We start from the raw sequence: 18544 nt of genomic DNA, 5'->3' as shown, positions 1-18544 counted from the left end.
CTCTGTCTCATTCTTAAGCAGGTGTTTTTCCTTATATTAAGTCTCCAGTTTGGCCCTAGACTCTAGTGCCATTAGTTTGCTTAACACTGTTTCTTTAAATGGTATTTAATTTCTCCACTTTAATTTTTAGCATTAACAAAGGGTTTGTATCATCTTCAGAAGAAGTGAGGCAAAATAAAATTCCTTGCCAGTTCCATGGTCCCTATAATGGTTTATATCCTGGTGAAGCACCTTGGCCTGAAATGTCAACTGTTTGTTCCTTTCCAGAGATGCTGCCTGACCTGCTGAGTTCCTCCAACATTTTGTGTGAGTTTCTCTGGATTTCCAGCATCTGCAGAATCTCTTGTGTTAATAATTTTCCCAGCTTTGTTCTCTAAGGAATCTTTGTTCACTTTAAGTTCACAAAGCCTAAGCAAGCAGATTGGCTATGATTGGAAATCACTTTGACAGTGAATAATGAGAAAGAGTCTCTGGCAATGATTTGGTATATTGAAAGAGGTGCTGTAAAGTCTACTCCATGTCTCAATGGTTTCGATTTAATTTGTTTTGTAGAGCCAAGATCATTGGACTTGGCTGAACTGACATTATATTTAGATTTGAGGCTAGTACCAGTTCTGAATGTGGCCCAAGAGCTAACATTAAATCATGAATGAGGAATTGCTGCTTTCTGTGTTTAGAGACATGGCTCACTTCGGACACGCTGGATATGTTGGTAAGACCTGAGGGATTCTCGATGTACCAAGTGGACCAGTTGCTGATTCGGAGAAGGCAAAAGGTGGGGTTCATGACAAACTCTTTGCAGTGATCAGACACAGTGGTTTTCTCACACTCTTGTTCCCCTGACCTGGACCATCTGGTGATTAAGTGCCAGTGATTCTACTTACCATCAGAATTCTTCTTCGTGATCCTGACCACAGCTTACATACTGCCAAAGGCCAATGTTAAGCAGGCACGCGAGGTACTGAGTGTCGCCATCAGCAAACAAGAAATAGCCTACTCCGACACCTGTCAAACCATCGCCAGGGACTTCAATCAGCTTGTTTGAAGAAATCTCTGCCCAATTATCATTAACATATCACCTGCAGCACCAGGGTCCCAACACACCTGTCCACTGAAAACTACGATTAGCAATGCGACTGTTCTGTACCTAGATGGCATTTTGGGAAATCTGATTACTTAGCTGTCCTCCGGCCCGCATACAGGCGGTGGCTAAAGAACAAGGCTGTAAATATTACGACTACAGAGTGGTGCTCGTGGGATGCAGCAGAGTGGCTTCAAGATTGCTTTGAGTCAGTGGCCTGGGCCGTGTTCAAGCACTCATCCTACGATCTGAATGTGACACCACTGTGGTCACAAACTTAATAAAAGCAATCGTGGTTAAGTGCGACTCCACAAAATAATTCAGAGTCTTCCCCAAACAGAAGCCCTGGGTGAACCTAGAGATCTGCAATCTGCAGAGGGCCAGATCAGTGGCATTCAGGTTTGGCGACAAAGTTAATTACAAGGTGTCCAAGATTGCAAAGAAAACAAGAGAGCTGAGCGAAGCAAGCCTTAGTTTTGTTTTTTTTTACTTTAAACGAGGAGCACATCTATGATGTGCCAGCATAATGACGTATGCCATTTACGTACTTTTACATATAATCCACAATGCATTATGTAAACAACAAAGAATGCTTAGTAGAATTTTATTCAAGTATTATGAAATATTAAATACGCAACAGAACCCACAGAGAGCATCTGGCCCAGACAGGGTACCTGGCCAGTACTAAGGTCATGTGCTGATCAGCTGGCTGGAGTGTTCACTGATATCTTTAACCGCTCACTTTGATGTGTTGATTGTTAACACAAATGGCACAAGTCACAGTATGTTTCAATGTACATGTGATCAATAAGTTGTAATCTGAATCTTATTAGTGTGGGATAGAAGCTGTCCTTGGACTTGGTGGTACACGCCTTCAGGCTCTTATAGCTTCTGCCTGATGGAAGCGGGGAGAAGAGACAATGCTCAGGGTGAGTGGAGTCCGTGATTATGCTGGCTGCTTTACTGAGGCAGTGAGAAATGTAGAAAGGCCTTCAGAGGGAGGTTAGTTTCTATGATGTGTCCACAGTGTCTTGTAGTCTTGGGCAGAGCAGTTGCCATACCAAGCCATTATGAATCCAGATAGAATGCTTTTCGTGGTGCATTGAAATGCCACATTTCTTTGGCCTCCTGAGTAAGTAGAACCTTGCTTTGGATACCAGTGACACACGCTCCAGCAAATTTCAAGGACTGCTGAAGTTCCATTCCTGTGGATTGCTGCCGATCCCCTTGAGCATAACATACTGCTCCCTCTCTTGGGATGACAGCATTTCCCATGAGAGGGGATGGTGTGTTCATGCTCATGAGAATCAGCACCCTTGGACCCTTGCTGTTGTCTGTAGCCAGTGAGCCTGCAGTGTTGACCCACAGAGGAAGATGGCTCAATCTGTCCACTATTGTGTTTCCACTTGTCTGGAGGTTGGGAATGAAATGGAGGACATGATTTTGTCACAAAGCAAAGTCAAAGGAAGAGCTAACTGAGTGAAAGTGGCCACTTTAAAGTTACAAACTAAGAGAATGGAATCCATTGATAAACAAAGCTGAACAGGTTATTGTGAAATATTGGAGATTTTACATTCCAATGTATTCAACAGTTGCAAAATAAGAAACAATTAGATGTAGCAGATTGTATCTTGTAAAGGGTTGCAAAGAAATTGGCTCATTACAGATTGGAACTGTGCTTCCTTTTTAGACCATAAGACATAAGAGCAGAATTAGGCCATTCAACCCATCGAGTCTGCTCCGCCATTTTATCATGGCTGATCCTGGATCCCACTCAACCCCATACACCTGCCTTCCTGCCATATCCTTTGATGCCCTGACCGATCAGGAAATGATCAACTTCCTCCTTAAACAGATGCACAGTCTTGGCCTCCATCACAGTCTGTGGCAGAGCATTCCACAGATTTACTATTTTCTGGCTGCCTTTTGCCTGTCAGCCAATCCGCCTTACTGTAACGCCATTGGATTTTATCTTGTTAAGCAGCCTCAGGTGTGACTCCTTATCAAACGCCTTCTGAAAATCCAAGTAAATGACATCCACTGACTCTCCTTTGCCAACCCTGCTTCTTACTTCCTCAAGGAACTCTAACAGATTTGTTGGGCAAGATTTCCCTTGACAGAAACCATGTTGACTTTGTCTTACTTTATCATTAGTCTCCAAGTACCTCAAGAGTTCATCCTTAATAATAGACTCCAACACTTTCCCAGCCACTGAGGTTAGCCTAACTAGCCTATCATTTCCTTTCTTTTGCTTTCCTCCCTTCTAAAGAGTGGAGTGACATTTGCAATCTTCCAGTCCTCTGGGACCATGCCAGAATCAAGTGATTCTTGAAAAATCATGACCAGTGCATCTGTTATCTCTTCAGCAACCTCTGTCCAGATCGGAATAGAAATTTAAAAAGAAAACCAGTTTTGTATCTGTCTCTCATTTTTCTGTGAGAGACTTCCTCAAATAGGAATGAATAGGATGGCAATATCAGTGCTGGCAACTGTAAATTTGGCTTTGCGTACAAGTTTATGGCTGTTCCTTTTGCCCAGTCTGCATCCTGCTCTACCTGGTATACCCTGGTGGGTTCACTGTTTCTGTTGCCGGTTTATTTTACGGAGTTGACTCATCTTGCCCTGTGTATTTGTATAACCCAGGACAAGCACAACAGGATCTCTTTGTGAACACACTGCCTAGCTGTATCCTTGGGATCTGTGCAGTTCCTTTCAGTTAATAATAGAATGGCTAATATTTAGGTTAGACTATTCCATGGTAAGATAAAATGGTTTACCTTGTACATAATGAACACATTTGCATAGTTCAGCCTATATTTATGTAATGTTCCAAAATGAAAAGGTGATGCTACCCAGTAATTTCATGCAAAATATAACCTATTTACTCAGAATATTGCTTTTACACCCTCTGTTCATGAATAGTTGTTATTGAGGAATATTAAACACTTACTGGCATAAGTCCAATATAGATTAGAGCTGCCCTGGTTTTAAAAAAATGCATCTTGCCTTCAGCTGAAGAACTTGCTTGTCCTGCTTTGAGGGTGGATTTTTCCATTTCTGATACCAGCCAAACCCTTGTACTGTGAGATTTTATCAACTTCCTTTCAATGTTTTCCATTTAATTTAGCCTAATCTCGAGCAAGAAATCATTATATAAAACTCTACAATATAATCTACAATAAGTAAGTTAATTTTTATTTTTATAAGTCCCTCGCTGTTTTAGAGGGTGATGAGAGTAGATGCTCAAACACAATTTGCTTTAATCCACTCACCTTTGAGTTAAAACTGCTCATCAAATAGGTTGACCTTCAGAATATTCAGTGTTAATCATTGAACTTCTTAACATATGACCATGTGTATTTCAATGTGGTGATTTTAACAGTAGAATCATCAACTTTTGCACAGTGGGCTGAATTTGGCGATCGTTCCAACTGATCTCCCGCATAACCGACTCTTGAAAGATTTATTTCCACCACTCCACTTTAAATATTTTGAAATAGTAACTGCTAATCACAACTAAAAGTTAGGACAACAACAAAAATAAAACACTGAAATTGGAAAGAACTGAAAAACAGGGACAGCATTTGCAACGTGCGATTAGCCTGCAACCCGAGCTTGAAGAAGACACATGGGAGATTTGTCATGATTCATTTGTAGCGACTAGTCGGTGCTAACACTGACGCAAATTAGCACTGATGTAGGCCCTCTATTGTTCAGGGTGGCAAGCATTAATTGAAGCTAGCCAATTACAATTCGATCCATGTTGGCATCTGTTGAAAAGGAGCTGCTTTGGAAGTGGTGCCAGAAGCAGAGCCTAACTCTATGGGTTTGGTTCCAACAGCCCAGGATTATATTGTGATTACATATTTGGTTTTGGTTTGGACTAATAAGTTCAGTACATTATAATATTCTCAAGAATAACTCTTTTATTCTGTGAGCATGACCATTTTTTTTTGTGAAGACCTTAAGATATTGGAGTAAAATTAGGCTAGTTGGCCCATCAAATCCTCTCTGTCATTATTCATGGCTTATTATCCCTCTCAACCCCATTCTCCTACCTTCTCCCCATAACCTTTGACACCCTGATTAATCAAGAACCTATCAACTCCCACCTTAAGTATGAAATGGCCTGCACAGCTGTTTGTGGTAAAGAGTTCCACAGATTCACCACATCTGGTTAACGAGATCTTTTGCTCATCTCTATTCTAAATGTACGTCTCTGTATTCTGAGACTGTGCCCTCTGGTCCTAGACTCTCCCACTACAGGAAACATCCCTCTTCACATTCTAGGTGTTTCAATACTCAATACATTTCAATGAGATCCTCCCTCATCCTTATAAACTCCAGCGAATACAGGCCCAAAGCCATCAAAAGCTTGTCATAGGTTAATACTTTCATCTCTAGGATCATTCTTGTCAACCTCCTCTGGACCCACTGTACTGCCAGCACATCCTTTCTTAGGATTCCAAAACTGCTCACAATACCTCAAGTGCAGTGTGACCAATGCCTGATAAAGCCTCAGCATTATATCCTTGCTTTTGTATTCTAGTCCTCTCGAAATTAATGTTAACATTGCATTTACTTCCTCATGACTGACTCGACCTGCAAATCAAACTTTAGGGATTCTTTTGGTATCTTAATTCTCTTGAAATGAATGCTAAAATTGCATTTGCCTTCCTTACCGCCAATGTAACCTGCAAGTTAACTTTTAGGGAATCCTGCACGACTCCCTTTGCGACTCTGATTTTTGACTTCCCTCCCCACTTAGAAAACAGTCCATGTCTTTATTCATTCTGTCAAAGTGCATGACCATACACTTACCTGCAATATATCCCATCTGCCACTTCTTTACCCATTCCTCAGATCTGTCTGAGTCCTTCTGCAGACACCCTGCTTCCTCAACACTACCTGCCCCTCCACTTACCTTTGAATCATGACAAACTTGGCCACAAAACCATCGTTCCTTCACGTAACATGAAAAGAAGCAGTCCTAACACCAGAAAAGGCCCCATTTATTCCCACTCTTTGCCTCCTGCCAGTCAGCCAATATCCTATTCATGCCAGTATATTTTCTGTAATACCAGGGGTCTTATCTTGTTAAGCAGCCTCATATGCGGCACCTTGTCAAAGGCCTTCTGAAAATACAAATAAGCAACATCCACTGACTCTCCTTAGTCTATCATGCTTATTTTTTTCCTCAAAGGATTCCAACAGATTTGTCAGGCAAGATTCCTCCTTTAGAAAACCATGTTGATTTTGTCTATTTTATCACGTGCCTTCAAGTGCCCCGAAACCTCATCCTTAAAAATGGACTCCAACATCTTCCCAACCACTGAAGTCAGGCTAACTGCCTATAATTTATTTTCTTCTTCCTCCCTCCCTTTTTGAAGAGTGGAGTGGCATTTGCAATTTTCCAGTTCTCTGGAAGCTTTCCAGAATCTAGTGATGGTTGAGAGATCATTACTAATGTCTACAAAATCTCTTCAGCTCTGGTCTAGATGACTTGTCTACTACTGTAATACTGACACATCTGATTTAGCTTCCTTCTCAAACTAGAGGATGAATTCTATCATAGTATGATCACTGCCTCATAAGGGTTCCTTTACCTTAAGCTGGGTCAAGACATAATACACAATCCAGAATTGCTGTTCCCCTAATGGACTCAATCACAAGCTGCTCTAAAAAGCCATCTCGCATTCTACAAATTCCCTTTCTTGGGATCCAGCACCAACCTATTTTCCCAATCTACCTGCATTTTGAAATCCCCAACGATTATCACAGTATTGCCCTTTTTACATTCTTTTTCCACCTCCCATTGTAATTTGTAGCCCACATCCTGGCTACTGTCTGGAGGCCTGTACGTAACTCCATCTGAGTCTTCTTAACCTTGCAGATTCTTAACTCTACCCACAAGGATTTAACATCTTCTGATCCAATGCCACCTCTTTCTAAGGATTTGATTTCATTTTTTACCAACAGAGTTACCCCACCACCTCTGCTTACCTTCCTGTCCTTTCAATACAATGTTTATCCTTGGATGTTAAGCTCCAAACTATGATCTTCTTTCAGCCGCAAGTCAGAGATGCCCACAACATCATACTTGCCTATCTCTAACTGTGCTACAAGATCATCTACTTTATTCGATATACTGTGTGCATTCAAATACAGGACCGCCAATCCTATATTCATCACCCTTTTTGATTTTATCCCCCATTACACTTTAACTGTGTGGTGCATGGCCAGGTGGTTAAGGCGTTGGACTAATGATCTGAAGGTCGTGAGTTTGAACCCCAGCTGAGGCAATGTGTTGTGTCCTTGAGCAAGGCACTTAACCACACATTGCTCCAGTCCACCCAGCTGAAAATGGGTACCGGCAAAATGCTGGGGGTTAACCTCGCGATAGACCGGTGTCCTATCCCGGGGGGGGGGGGGGGGGGTGCGTCTCGTGCTCTCAGTCACTTCATGCCACGGAGACCGGCGTAAGCACTGGCCTGATGAGCCTATAATGCTTGGGACAGACTTTAACTTTAACACTTTAACTCATCTCAATGTTGCCTTACTATCTGCCTGTTCTTCCTCACAGTCTTACTACATACCAGTTGTATACCAACTGCCCCATCCTCAGCCCTATCACTCTGGTTCCCAACCCCTACCAAATTAGTTTAAACCCTCCCCCTCCAACAAACCTGCCCGCAAGATATTGGTCCCCCTTTGGGCTCAGGCACAACCTTTTCTTTTTGTACAAGCCATAACTTCCCCATAAGCGATCCCAGTGCTCCAGAAATCTGAAACCCTGCCCCCTGCACCAATTCTTCAGCCACACATTCATCTGCCAAATCGTCCTATTCTTGCCCTCACTGGTATGTTGCACAGAGATTACTACCTTGGAGGTGCTGCTTTTCAGCATTCTACCGAACTCCCTATATTCTCTCTTCAGAACCTCCTTCCTTTTCCTACGCAAGTCGTTGCTACCAATATGTACCATGGCTTCCAGCAGTTCACATTCCCTCTTTAGAATGCCATGGACCCAATCTGAGACATCCCTGAACCTCATACCTCAGAGGCAATGTACCACCTGGGTGTCTTTTTACATCTACAGAATCTGCTTTCTGCTCTTCTAATTATGGACTCTTTTACTGCACTCCTTTCTAAGCCATAGAGCCAGAATCAGTCTTAAAGACCTGGTCACTGCAGCTTCCCCTGGAAGATTGTTCCTCTCCACCACCCGCCTCCTAATTTTCCCGTATAAGTTGAAGGTCATCACGCTGTAGCTCAACACAGTCTCTAAAGAGCTGCAGCTCAGTGCACTTCATGCAGATGTAGTTATCAGGGAGACTGTAGGTCTCTCAGAGTTCCTACATCTCACACGAGGAATATAGCATAAAATCTGGACCCATTGTCAGCAAACTAGCTATGTACTAACAGAAAAAGAAACTTTCTCTCGAACTTAATTAGAAGCTCTGCCTGTGCTTGCTCAAGCCTATTCTCACCTAAGCCTGTTGAGTCAAAACCTAGCCACTCTAATGTTATCCAGTCACACAATGGCCACTCCACTTACACCTTCCTTTTTTTAATTGGCACTGATTGCACCCTGCTAAAAGGAGCCAAAAACACTGGAGCTCTTTATGCATCACCAACAAGTGACCTCTCATGATATCCTGCTAAGAATTACAGCAGAATTTCTCTTTTAACTAGTTCAGACAATTGCGGAGACTTAGTTTCTGTTTGACTTAATTTGTATGCGAAATGTGATTTTTTCAAAATCATATTGCACTGGGAGTCATGATACAACCTGATGGACACTATAGGCATCCGTTAGTCTCGAGAGACCATGGATTTGCGCCTTGGAAAGTCTCCAGGGTGCAGGATTGTATGGAAGACCGGCAGTTGCCCATGCTGCAAGTCTCCCCTCTCCATGCCACAGATGTTGTCCAAGGGAAGGGCAAGGGCCGATACAGCTTGTCATCGCAGATTAATGTGTGGTTAAGTGCCTTGCTCAAGGACACAGTTTGAACTAGCGACCTTCAGATTACGAGACCAATGCCCTGACCACTTGGCCACGCACCAACACTACGCTGCTAAAAATTCTTTTTGCTCTCGTTGTTGCCCATAGCAAACTGGGCCAATGCTGAATGGCAGATGTGTCACCAATACAGGGAAAATTTGGAATACAAAAATGTACTAGCCATTGATATAACACTTAAAAAAGATACATTCAGACAGATGCAAAATTAATTTAGTTGATCCTTTCTATTTGTTCACAGTCTTCTAATGATGTGTTATATTCAGTGATCCAGGATCTGAGCGACATGAAGAAACAACAAGAAAGGTACAATTTATGGTGTGTCTTACGCAAGGCTGAACTATTCTCTCTGCATTTACGTGTCTGTTCATTTTATGACCATTTGAACAGCTGAGATGCGGTGTGCTTACTTTTCAATAATGTAACTTTGCCACATTTAGTTTGTAGAAACAGTTTAAATATTCAACATGTAAATAGTTTAAGTGTGGGCTTGCTTGAAAAGTATTGAATGGGATGTAATATTCAATATAACAATTGGCAGTTCCTATTGCATCTGTTGGCATCTAACTTCTTTAAAGTTGTTGAATAATAATGCAAACAGTTCTACCAGTTCCTGCTGCACTTTTGTTTCAGACCTTTGCTTTTGGAGTCCAAAGTCCTGGTGATGTCTCATGATATTCCTAGCAGACTGTTCCAGCAGTGGGAGTATAAGATCGTGAATGTCTTGGCAAAACGACTGGTTGATAATTTGCAAAGGGAGCCAATAGAAAAGATCATCAGTGAAAGCCTCACCTTGCTTCTTAAACTTGGAATGCGGATACAGAAAATGTACAAGGTATCCATTTGACACGAAATTTGTTTTAAAATTCGGCTTTAGTTGGCTAGTTTTTTAATTACTTAATACATCAGTAACTTTTCATTTCTTTTTTAAATCTTCTGTACCATCCCTCAGCCTAACTAAAAAACATTTTGTTTTTAGTCTAATATTTTTTCTGTTCTTTACTATTGTCATCCATTATAGTGTCCAGCAAGAACGTTGTTCCATTGTATAGCTACATGAAAATCTCATAAACCGCAGCCACGTAGTGTCCGTGCTGCTATGAAAATCAATGGAGCATGTTAAAATTACACTTATCATTTCAGCATTTTTTTCATTAAATTTGATGATAGTTCATGGAGGAAAAATTTTATTAATACAAAATAAAAATGTAAAATGCTGGGAATATTGGTCAGTTCTAATGTGATCTGGAAAGGCTGGTCATCTGAAATTGTATTAATTATTAACTCCTGAGGGGTATAGCATGTCTGGGTGGAAGATAAGATGTTGTTCCTTGAGTTTACATTGGGTTTTGTTGAAACAGTGTTGGAGGCCAAAGAGGGAGGTCAGTGTGGGAGGAGAATGGAGGATGAAAGCAACAGGCAACTGGAAGCTCGCGGTTATCCAAGCAGAATGACTGAAGGCATTTTACATAATCAGCATAAATTTGAATGATTTCATTAATGTATCCTCAGTCACTGGAAGAACTACAAGTAAATAATTTCTCAGCAGCCTATTTTGCACATGACTTAAAACCATTTCACAAGTAACTAAAGAAATTAGATCCACATTCTTTGAAATTTAGATAATGAATGTTGGTTGTATTGAACATATTAGAGCCTGAGGGGACATAAGACCATAAGACATTGGAGCAGAATTAAGCCATGACAGATAGATCTCGTGATGTTTCCATTATTGGAGAATGAGAGGTCACAGTTACAAGATGAGGGGTGGTCTGAGAGTAAGAGCACCACAGTATTAGACATAGGTATTTGATGAATCTAATCTATGGCACTCTGGTCTTTTGTTGAGTCCCTGGACCATAGTCCTCTCATTCATGTACCTCTTCAAACTTCTCTTAAGTGTCACAATTGAATCTGCATCTATCACTTCTTCTGGCAACTCATTCCACACTCTGAGTGAAGAGGCTCCTCCTCAGATTCCCCTAAAATGTTTCACCATTTGCCTTTGACCTATGACCTCTAGTTCTATTCCCATCCAAACTGAGGAGAACATGCTTGCAGGCATTCACCCTGTTTATACCGTTGATAATTTTGTATACTTCTATAAAATCTCCCCTTATTCTCCTGCACTCCAGTCTTAACCCATTCAATCTTTCCGTATCTCAGGTCTTCAAAACCTGGCAATATCCTTGTAATTTCATCTGCACTCTTATATCCTTATTAATATCTTTCCTGTGGATAGGTGGGCATTTGAAATTAAGGTGCAGAGGAACCTGTACTTGTGAAGGGTGGCAAACCTGTGGTAATTTGTACCCTCTGAGGGTTGGGGATGTTAGATTGGGAATTTTAAAGAAGTAGGTAACTTTTTGAAGGATAGGAATTTAAGAGTTCTGGGAAACTGACACAGAAGGGGAAACGCGTTCTGGGGCAGATCAAACATGATGATGTTGAATGGTGAAACCTGATTGAGAGGCCAAATGGCCTACTCTTACTCCTACTTTCTGATGTTCTGAAATTCTTACATTCTACCTGGTCTGGTATTGGGGAAATAATCATCAAGATTGTATTATTATTTATTAAAGCAAGTCAATATGGATCCATGTCAGCTTGGTTCAAAATCCATATTTTTCAATTGGATGCTGTAGGTTCAATTCATTCTGTAAGATTTACACAAATAGTCCATGGTCCTAAAGGATTACAGCCAACCTGGAAGCGACTTGTTTCAGATGAGATGCTTAGGAAAGTACTGTTTCCATGGTCAAGTGAATGTCCAAGATTGAATGAGATCACTTGAGGAGCAATGGATTTATTTCAGTATCCCAGCTAACATTTAACCTACAACCAATGTACTGAAATACTGCTCGTTTATCTCAGTGTTGCTGCTGAGATTTGTTTGTGCAAAATAAGATTTGTTTGTTCCAAATAGGGCTGCAGAGGCCATGTCATTCGGTGTACTTAATGCAAATTGGTAGGTTCTTGATTAGTAAAGGGCTACAGGGAGAAGGAGGGAGAATGGAGTTGGAAAAAAAGCCAACCATGATTGAATGGTACAGCAGCCTCGATGGACAAAGAGTCTGAGTTCTGCTCCTTTAACCTATACTTTATTTTACATCTACCTACATAACAAAAAGCTGCACAATGATTAATTAATTAATTTAAACAATATAGAAGAGAAATGAAAAAGAAGATTGGTAGCTCGGGTTGGCCACTTGTTTGTTGGATTGTTTGCCAAGCCTGGACATTAGGTTGCAAACGTTTCATCAACAGTCGAGGTGACATCATCAGTGTGCAATTGGGCGTTGTTTCTGCTGAGTGCTTGTGTTTATATTATTCTGATTCATTGATCTGATTGGTTCTTTTCAAGGGGTAAGTAAGAGGAGGAGTCTGAGAGCTGCTGCCTGGCCACAACAAGGTAGAGGTCATTCGGCCACAATGCAACAGCACCCCGTTTGTCTGCGGGTTTGATGGTGAGGTTGGGATTGGTGAGGAGTCAATTGATTGCAAGTTCTAAACAAAACATAGCAGGTAAAAACAAGGCTGCTGTCTTCTATTTAGAATTTCTAACTTACAGTTAGGGAATCCGAATGGCCCAGTGAGATCTGGTAGCAAAATAGACATTTGAATCATTCAAGGATCTGGATAGATAGGAAAAATAAACAGCTCAAATAAGGGGAATATATGGTTAATTAGGATTGCACCAATAAAAACACACATTTCGGTAGAAGGTAGTGGAATAAATGTTAGATAAGTATATTTTTGATCATCATCACTATTTACAATTAAAAAGCAAGTGCATATGAGCTATATACATTTTAAAATGTTACCAGATATTCTCCTAATTCCTCTGACATTTTGTGTTGTGTTGCTCAAGTCTCTTGGGTTTCTCTTTGAATGTGTCATTTGAGTGATGATATTACCAGTGTGATAATAGGCAGGTGCAGTGCAGTTTTACTAACTTTGAGGAAATCTTACCTTTTTCTCTTTATGACAATTTTTAAAAAAATTAAATATGCCTATGGGCTTTTAAAGAAGGCTTTGTGCGGGGTGTCCAGGGAGGGGTAGCACCTCTGGTGAAGGAGCTGGTTGTGTCGATTTCTGGACAGCTCACTCCCCTTTGGTCTCCACCGGACACTCGGCTCTCAGCTGCTGGCAGGTGACAGCGGGCACACCCTGGTGCTCCGCTTCGATAGGCGGGCTAAACCAGGTGAGGGTAGCTGGCGGCCTCACACCCAGGCGGGATAGGGATGTGCCTGTCCCAGCACGCGAAGCCAGCTCCAGTGGACAGGGTGGATCGGATCTACGGTGAGATCTGACGGCCAGGGTGGCAGCCCTGCAAGACTCTGTGGAGAGCGGAGGGCATGACGAGGCACAGAATACGTCACGGTCATCCGCTGCAGCTAAGAAAGACACCAGTCTGTGATGCTTGTTTGTACCACTGGACCTGGACTTCTGAGGTTGAGAGAGTGAAACTGCCCCACTGTAACAGCTTTGCTACTTTAAAATCTCTCCCGTACAGGTTTCCTGTCATCATCGGACACGATGGACAAAAACCACATATGCCATGTTTTCAAGATCCAAAGGAAATACACCAATAAAAATTCCATCATATATAAGGATAATAGATTAATTACAGATTACTCTCATTTCTAGTTCTGTTGCACCAGCGAAGCAGTGACACGTTGCTGCTGTCCTGACGGTTGTACAGCAAATCCAAATGCTTGATTCCAGACCATGTTATGGATCAAGCCTAGTACTGTAAATTATTTAATCAAAACAGAAGGAGCCAATCTTTAAAAACTTATCATGTAAAAATCAGCTTCAGAGATAAATACGTACATCTAGAAACTGAATTTTATTTAGTGTGATATATATGAACATCAAATCAGAGAGCAAAAATAATCATGAATTTGTTTAAAAACAAATATACATCATCATTAGTGTGGTTTCCACCTGAAAAGACATGTTGAGTTACAAATTCTGGAGTCCCAAAGGGTGTATTAGCATTGTATTCAAATCCCCCACTTGTCTATGCAGCACAAGAGAAGGTGTTCAGCCTTAAGGGTGCAATTTCCAAGTAGCTAGATATTGGTAACACGTAGACTGCAGAGAAGAGTAACTTTCCCATTGTGAATCACCATGCCTTCACCCCGCAGCCTGATATCTTTCTGGAGACACCTGCTATAGAACATAGAACAGTAGAGCACACTACGGGCCCTCGGCTCACGGTATTGTGTTGACATTGTAACCTACTCCACCGTCAATCTAACCTTTCCCTCCCACATTGCCTTCCATTTTTCATTCACCCATGTGCCTATCAATGAGTCCTCTTAGTATCTGCCTGTTACCTCCACCCCTGGCAGTGCCTTTCAGGCACCCACCAAAGAACTACCCCCCCATACTTTCCTCCAAATTGATTAAGGTAGAGTCGGTGATGTTGTCCATATGGATTTCAGTAAGGGTTTTGACAGGAGCCCCTATGGTAGACTCATTCAGGAAGTCAGGAAACTAGGCTGTGTTGATTCAGAAATTGGCTTGCTCATTGCAGGTGAGTGGATTAGTTGGAGTGGATTCTGCTTAGAGGTCAGTGAACAGTTATGTTCCATGGGGATCTGCTCCAGGCACCTGTTTGTTGTGATTTTTAAAATTGACCTGGGTGAAAAGGTGGCTTACTAAGTTTGCAGAAGACAAGAAGAGTGGAGGTGTTGCGGATAGAATTGAACTTTGTCATTGACAAGATGCAAAACTATTTAAAGTTCAAAGTAAATTTATTATAAAAGTAGGTACAGTACATGTCACATATACTAGTTTAGGATTAATTTTCTTGCAGACATTCACAGTAGAACAGAGAAATAAAATAGAATCAATGAAAACTGAACTCGACTGAGAAGTGGGAGATGGAGTTTCATCCACAAAAGTGTGAAGTGATACACTTTAAAAGGTTGAACTTGAGGGCAGAGTACAAAGTTAATGACAGGATTCTTAGCAGTGTGGAGGAATAGAGAGATCTTGGGGTTCGTGCCCATAGATCACTTAAGGTTGCTGCCCACATTGATAGGGTGGTTAAGAAAGAATATGGTGTGTTGGCCTTCATTAGTGAGGGGATTAAATAGAAGAGCCGTAAGTTTATATTGCAGCTCGATAAAACTCTGATTAGACCACTCGCAGAGTATTGTGTTAGGTTCTAGTTGCCTCATTATAGGAAGGTTGTGGAAGCTTTAGCGAGGGCCCAGAGGATACCTACAAGGACGCTACATGGATTAGCGAGCATATCTTACGAGGACAGGTTGAGCAAGCCAGGTCTGTTCACTTTGGACAGAGGGAAGATAAGAGGTGAGCTGATTGAAGTGTACACGATGATAAGAGACACAAACAGTGGTTTTTTCCTTGGGTTGCAGTAGCCAGCGTATGGGGATATACATTTAAATTGATTGGAGGAAAATATAGACGGAATGTCAGGTGTGTTTTTTACAGATGGGGGGGGAGCTTGGAATGCTTTGCCGGGGATGGTGGAAGAGGCAGATGCATTAGAGTCATTTAAGAGACTCTAAATGACATGGAGTGCTAAATGACATGCAGGCACATGGATGAAAGAAAAATGGAAGGCTACGTGGGAGGGAAGGGGTGGATTGACTGTGGGGTAGGTTAAGTGTTTGCCACAACATCATGGGCTAAAGAGCCTGTAATACGAGGGGTGATTGATAAGTTCGTGGCCTGAGGTCAATTTTAGAAAACCTAGCACATTTATTTTTCCTACATTTGCACACTTAGTCCAGCGGTCGTGGAGCACACGGATCCCTTCTTTGTAGAAGTCGGCGTCTTGGACCTCCAGAAGTGATTGACAGCAGGGATGATTGATAAGTTCGTGGCCTAAGTTAGAAGGAGATGAGTTATTAACTTCAAACTTTCTGCACAATCACTCAAAGAGTTGAACTGCACACGCATGTAGCAAGAGCTGTATAACTCATCTCCTTCTACCTTAGGCCATGAACTTATCAATCATAGTTTTAAACATTTAATTATTTACGTAAATGTCATTAATTTGTTCAGATCTCTAAATATCAAAGGCATTTAAATGCTATTAAAAATTTCTCACAGCCTTTACAGGCATGAAGTGTTGGGAATGGGCTTTGGTCAGCTATCAATAATTTCGGGGGCTTGTCCTCTACACTGCATTGACAGAAGTCCTGCCCCTGCTGAGGCTGTGCCCTTGGAGTCATGGATGTTCAGGCCCAATGCACTGGTATCTGGACCAGGTATATACAGAAATGGGTGGGTCACAGGCAGCACTTTGTTGGTGAAGGACTGTATTGGGTTAATGAGGTTCCCCTTCGCAGAAAATTAGCCATGGGTTTGTCTAAAGTTACTCCATTTATCGATTTAGTAGAGACATTAACATGTTTTGAACAAAATAATATACATGAACTCCAGACAACACACCAACATTTTGATTATGAGTAAGCTGTAATTTTTGTAAAGCAAGTAGTTATTCTAAGTGGAAGTTGCTGTATGAAGTTACCATTGTATGTTGCCTCCTTATATCACCTCAAATCTGAGATTTCTTGCTATTTTGATTTGGAATTGTAATGCTGTAAAATAATTTGGAGACCGAGATTTCTGAAGGTAACCTCAAAAACTGCATTTATCACTCTCTTGATATCTGGAGGTAGCACTTACGATGCACTTCCTATCTTTTACCATTTTGCCTCTTGTTTATATTCTTTTATTCCTCTGTGCAGGAATCCCCCAAGAATCCAAACGATTCTGTGCTGGATGATGCCCCCGAACTGATTATTCCTCAGAATCTCATTGCTCGTCTTGTGGAATCTAGGGATCTTTTAACTCCTGCCCAATTTCTGCACAATTACAGTGCTCCATTACAGAGAGCAATGGACTCGGGTAGGTTATAAGATTTCCGGAAGTCAAGTGACTTGGCAATTCTTGTCACAATACATTTGACATTTTTATACCACTTACCTATAAGTGGTATAAGAGTTGGAATGTTATGGTGAGGTTGTATAAGGCATTGGTGAGGCCAAATTTGGAGTAGTGTGAGCAGTTTTGGCCACCTAATTACAGGAAGGATATTAATAATGTTGAAAGAGTGCAGAGAAGGTTTACAAGGATGTTGCCGGGAGTTGAGAAACTGAATTACAGAGAAAGGTTGAATAGGTTAGGACTTTATTCCCTGGAGCGTAGAAGAATGAGGCGAGATTTGATAGAGGTATATAAAATTATGATGGGTATAGATAAAGTGAATGCAAGCAGGATTTTTCCACTGAGGCTAGGGGAGAAAAAAACCAGAGGACATGGGTTAAGGGTGAAGGGGGAAAAGTTTAAAGGGAACATTGGGGGGGGGGGGGGCTTCTTCACACAGAGTGCCGGGAGTGTGGAATGAGCTGCCAGTTGAAGTGGTAAATGCGGGCTCACTTTTGACATTTAAGAAAAACTTGGACAGGTACATGGATGAGAGGGGTATGGAGGGATATAGTCCAGTTGCAGGTCAGTGGGACTAGACAGAAAAATGGTTCAGCACAGTCAAGAAGGGCCGAAGGGCCTGTTTCTGTGCTGTAATGTTCTATGGTTCTACTGGGGAAAATAATCATTAATGTAAAACAAATGTAGGTAAGGTTTCTTCTGCACAAAATTTGCTTCAGATTTAGCTTTTAAAAACTTAATTATTTTACCAGTTACAAATCCATAATGCATGAACACTTCAGTGAGTGGTTTATAAAGTCATAGAGTACTACCATGCAGGCCATTTGGCCCATCTAGTCTATGCAGACCTGATCATCTGCCTAGTCCCATCTACCTCAGCAATACAAAAAAAATGCTGGAGGAACTCAGCAGGTTAGGCAGCTTTTATGGAAATGAATAGATAGTCGACATTTTGGGCTGAGGCCCTTCTTCAGGACTGAGAAGGAAGGTGGAAGATGCCAATATAAAATGGTGGGGGAGAGGGGAAGGAGGCTCGCTGGAAGGTGATAGGTGAAGCCAGGTGGGTGGGAAAGATCAAGTGCAGGAGGAGGAAGAATCTGATAAGAGCAGAGAGTTGGCCATTGGAGAAAAGGAAGAAGGGGACCCAGGGGAAAGTAATATGCAGGTGAAAAGAGATAAGAGGTCAGAGTGGGGAATAAAGGAAGGGGAATGAGAATTGGAGTTAAGATGTTTGGTCACTGGGAAGTCTTGCTTGTGGCAGATGGTGCCGAGGTGCTCAACGAAGTGATCTCCCAATTTATGACAGGTTTCACCAACATCAAGAGCACCTGAATCAATGGATGACCCCAGCCGATTTGCTGGTGAAGTATTGCCTCACCTAGAAGGACTGCCTTGGGTCCTGAATGGAGGTGAGGTAGGAGGTGGACAGATGTAGCACCTAGGCTGCCTACAGGGATAACTGCAGGGAAGAAGGTTAGTAGAGAGGGACAAATAGACAAGGGAAT

At 41.7% G+C, this 18544-nt stretch overlaps 1 protein-coding gene across 6 annotated transcripts in view; it reads left to right on the top strand.

Moving 5' to 3' along the window:
• The window catches only part of tex47 (testis expressed 47), a 60233-nt gene that overhangs the window by 37523 nt on the left and 4166 nt on the right, over nt 1–18544 (top strand). For 5 of the 6 annotated variants that reach the window (XM_073025924.1, XM_073025920.1, XM_073025921.1 and 2 more), the window contains 3 exons: nt 9346–9410; nt 9738–9939; nt 16841–17000. In XM_073025924.1, coding sequence (XP_072882025.1) covers nt 9346–9410; nt 9738–9939; nt 16841–17000 — 427 coding nt within the window. The remainder of the gene's footprint in view (nt 1–9345; nt 9411–9737; nt 9940–16840; nt 17001–18544) is intronic. The other variant, XM_073025923.1, reaches the window with a different exon arrangement.

Source organism: Hemitrygon akajei, chromosome 22, assembly GCF_048418815.1.
Source record: "Hemitrygon akajei chromosome 22, sHemAka1.3, whole genome shotgun sequence".
Taxonomy (NCBI): domain Eukaryota; kingdom Metazoa; phylum Chordata; class Chondrichthyes; order Myliobatiformes; family Dasyatidae; genus Hemitrygon; species Hemitrygon akajei.
The sequence above is the reverse complement of the archived record's forward strand: the minus strand, read 5'-3'. Positions and strand labels throughout refer to the sequence as shown.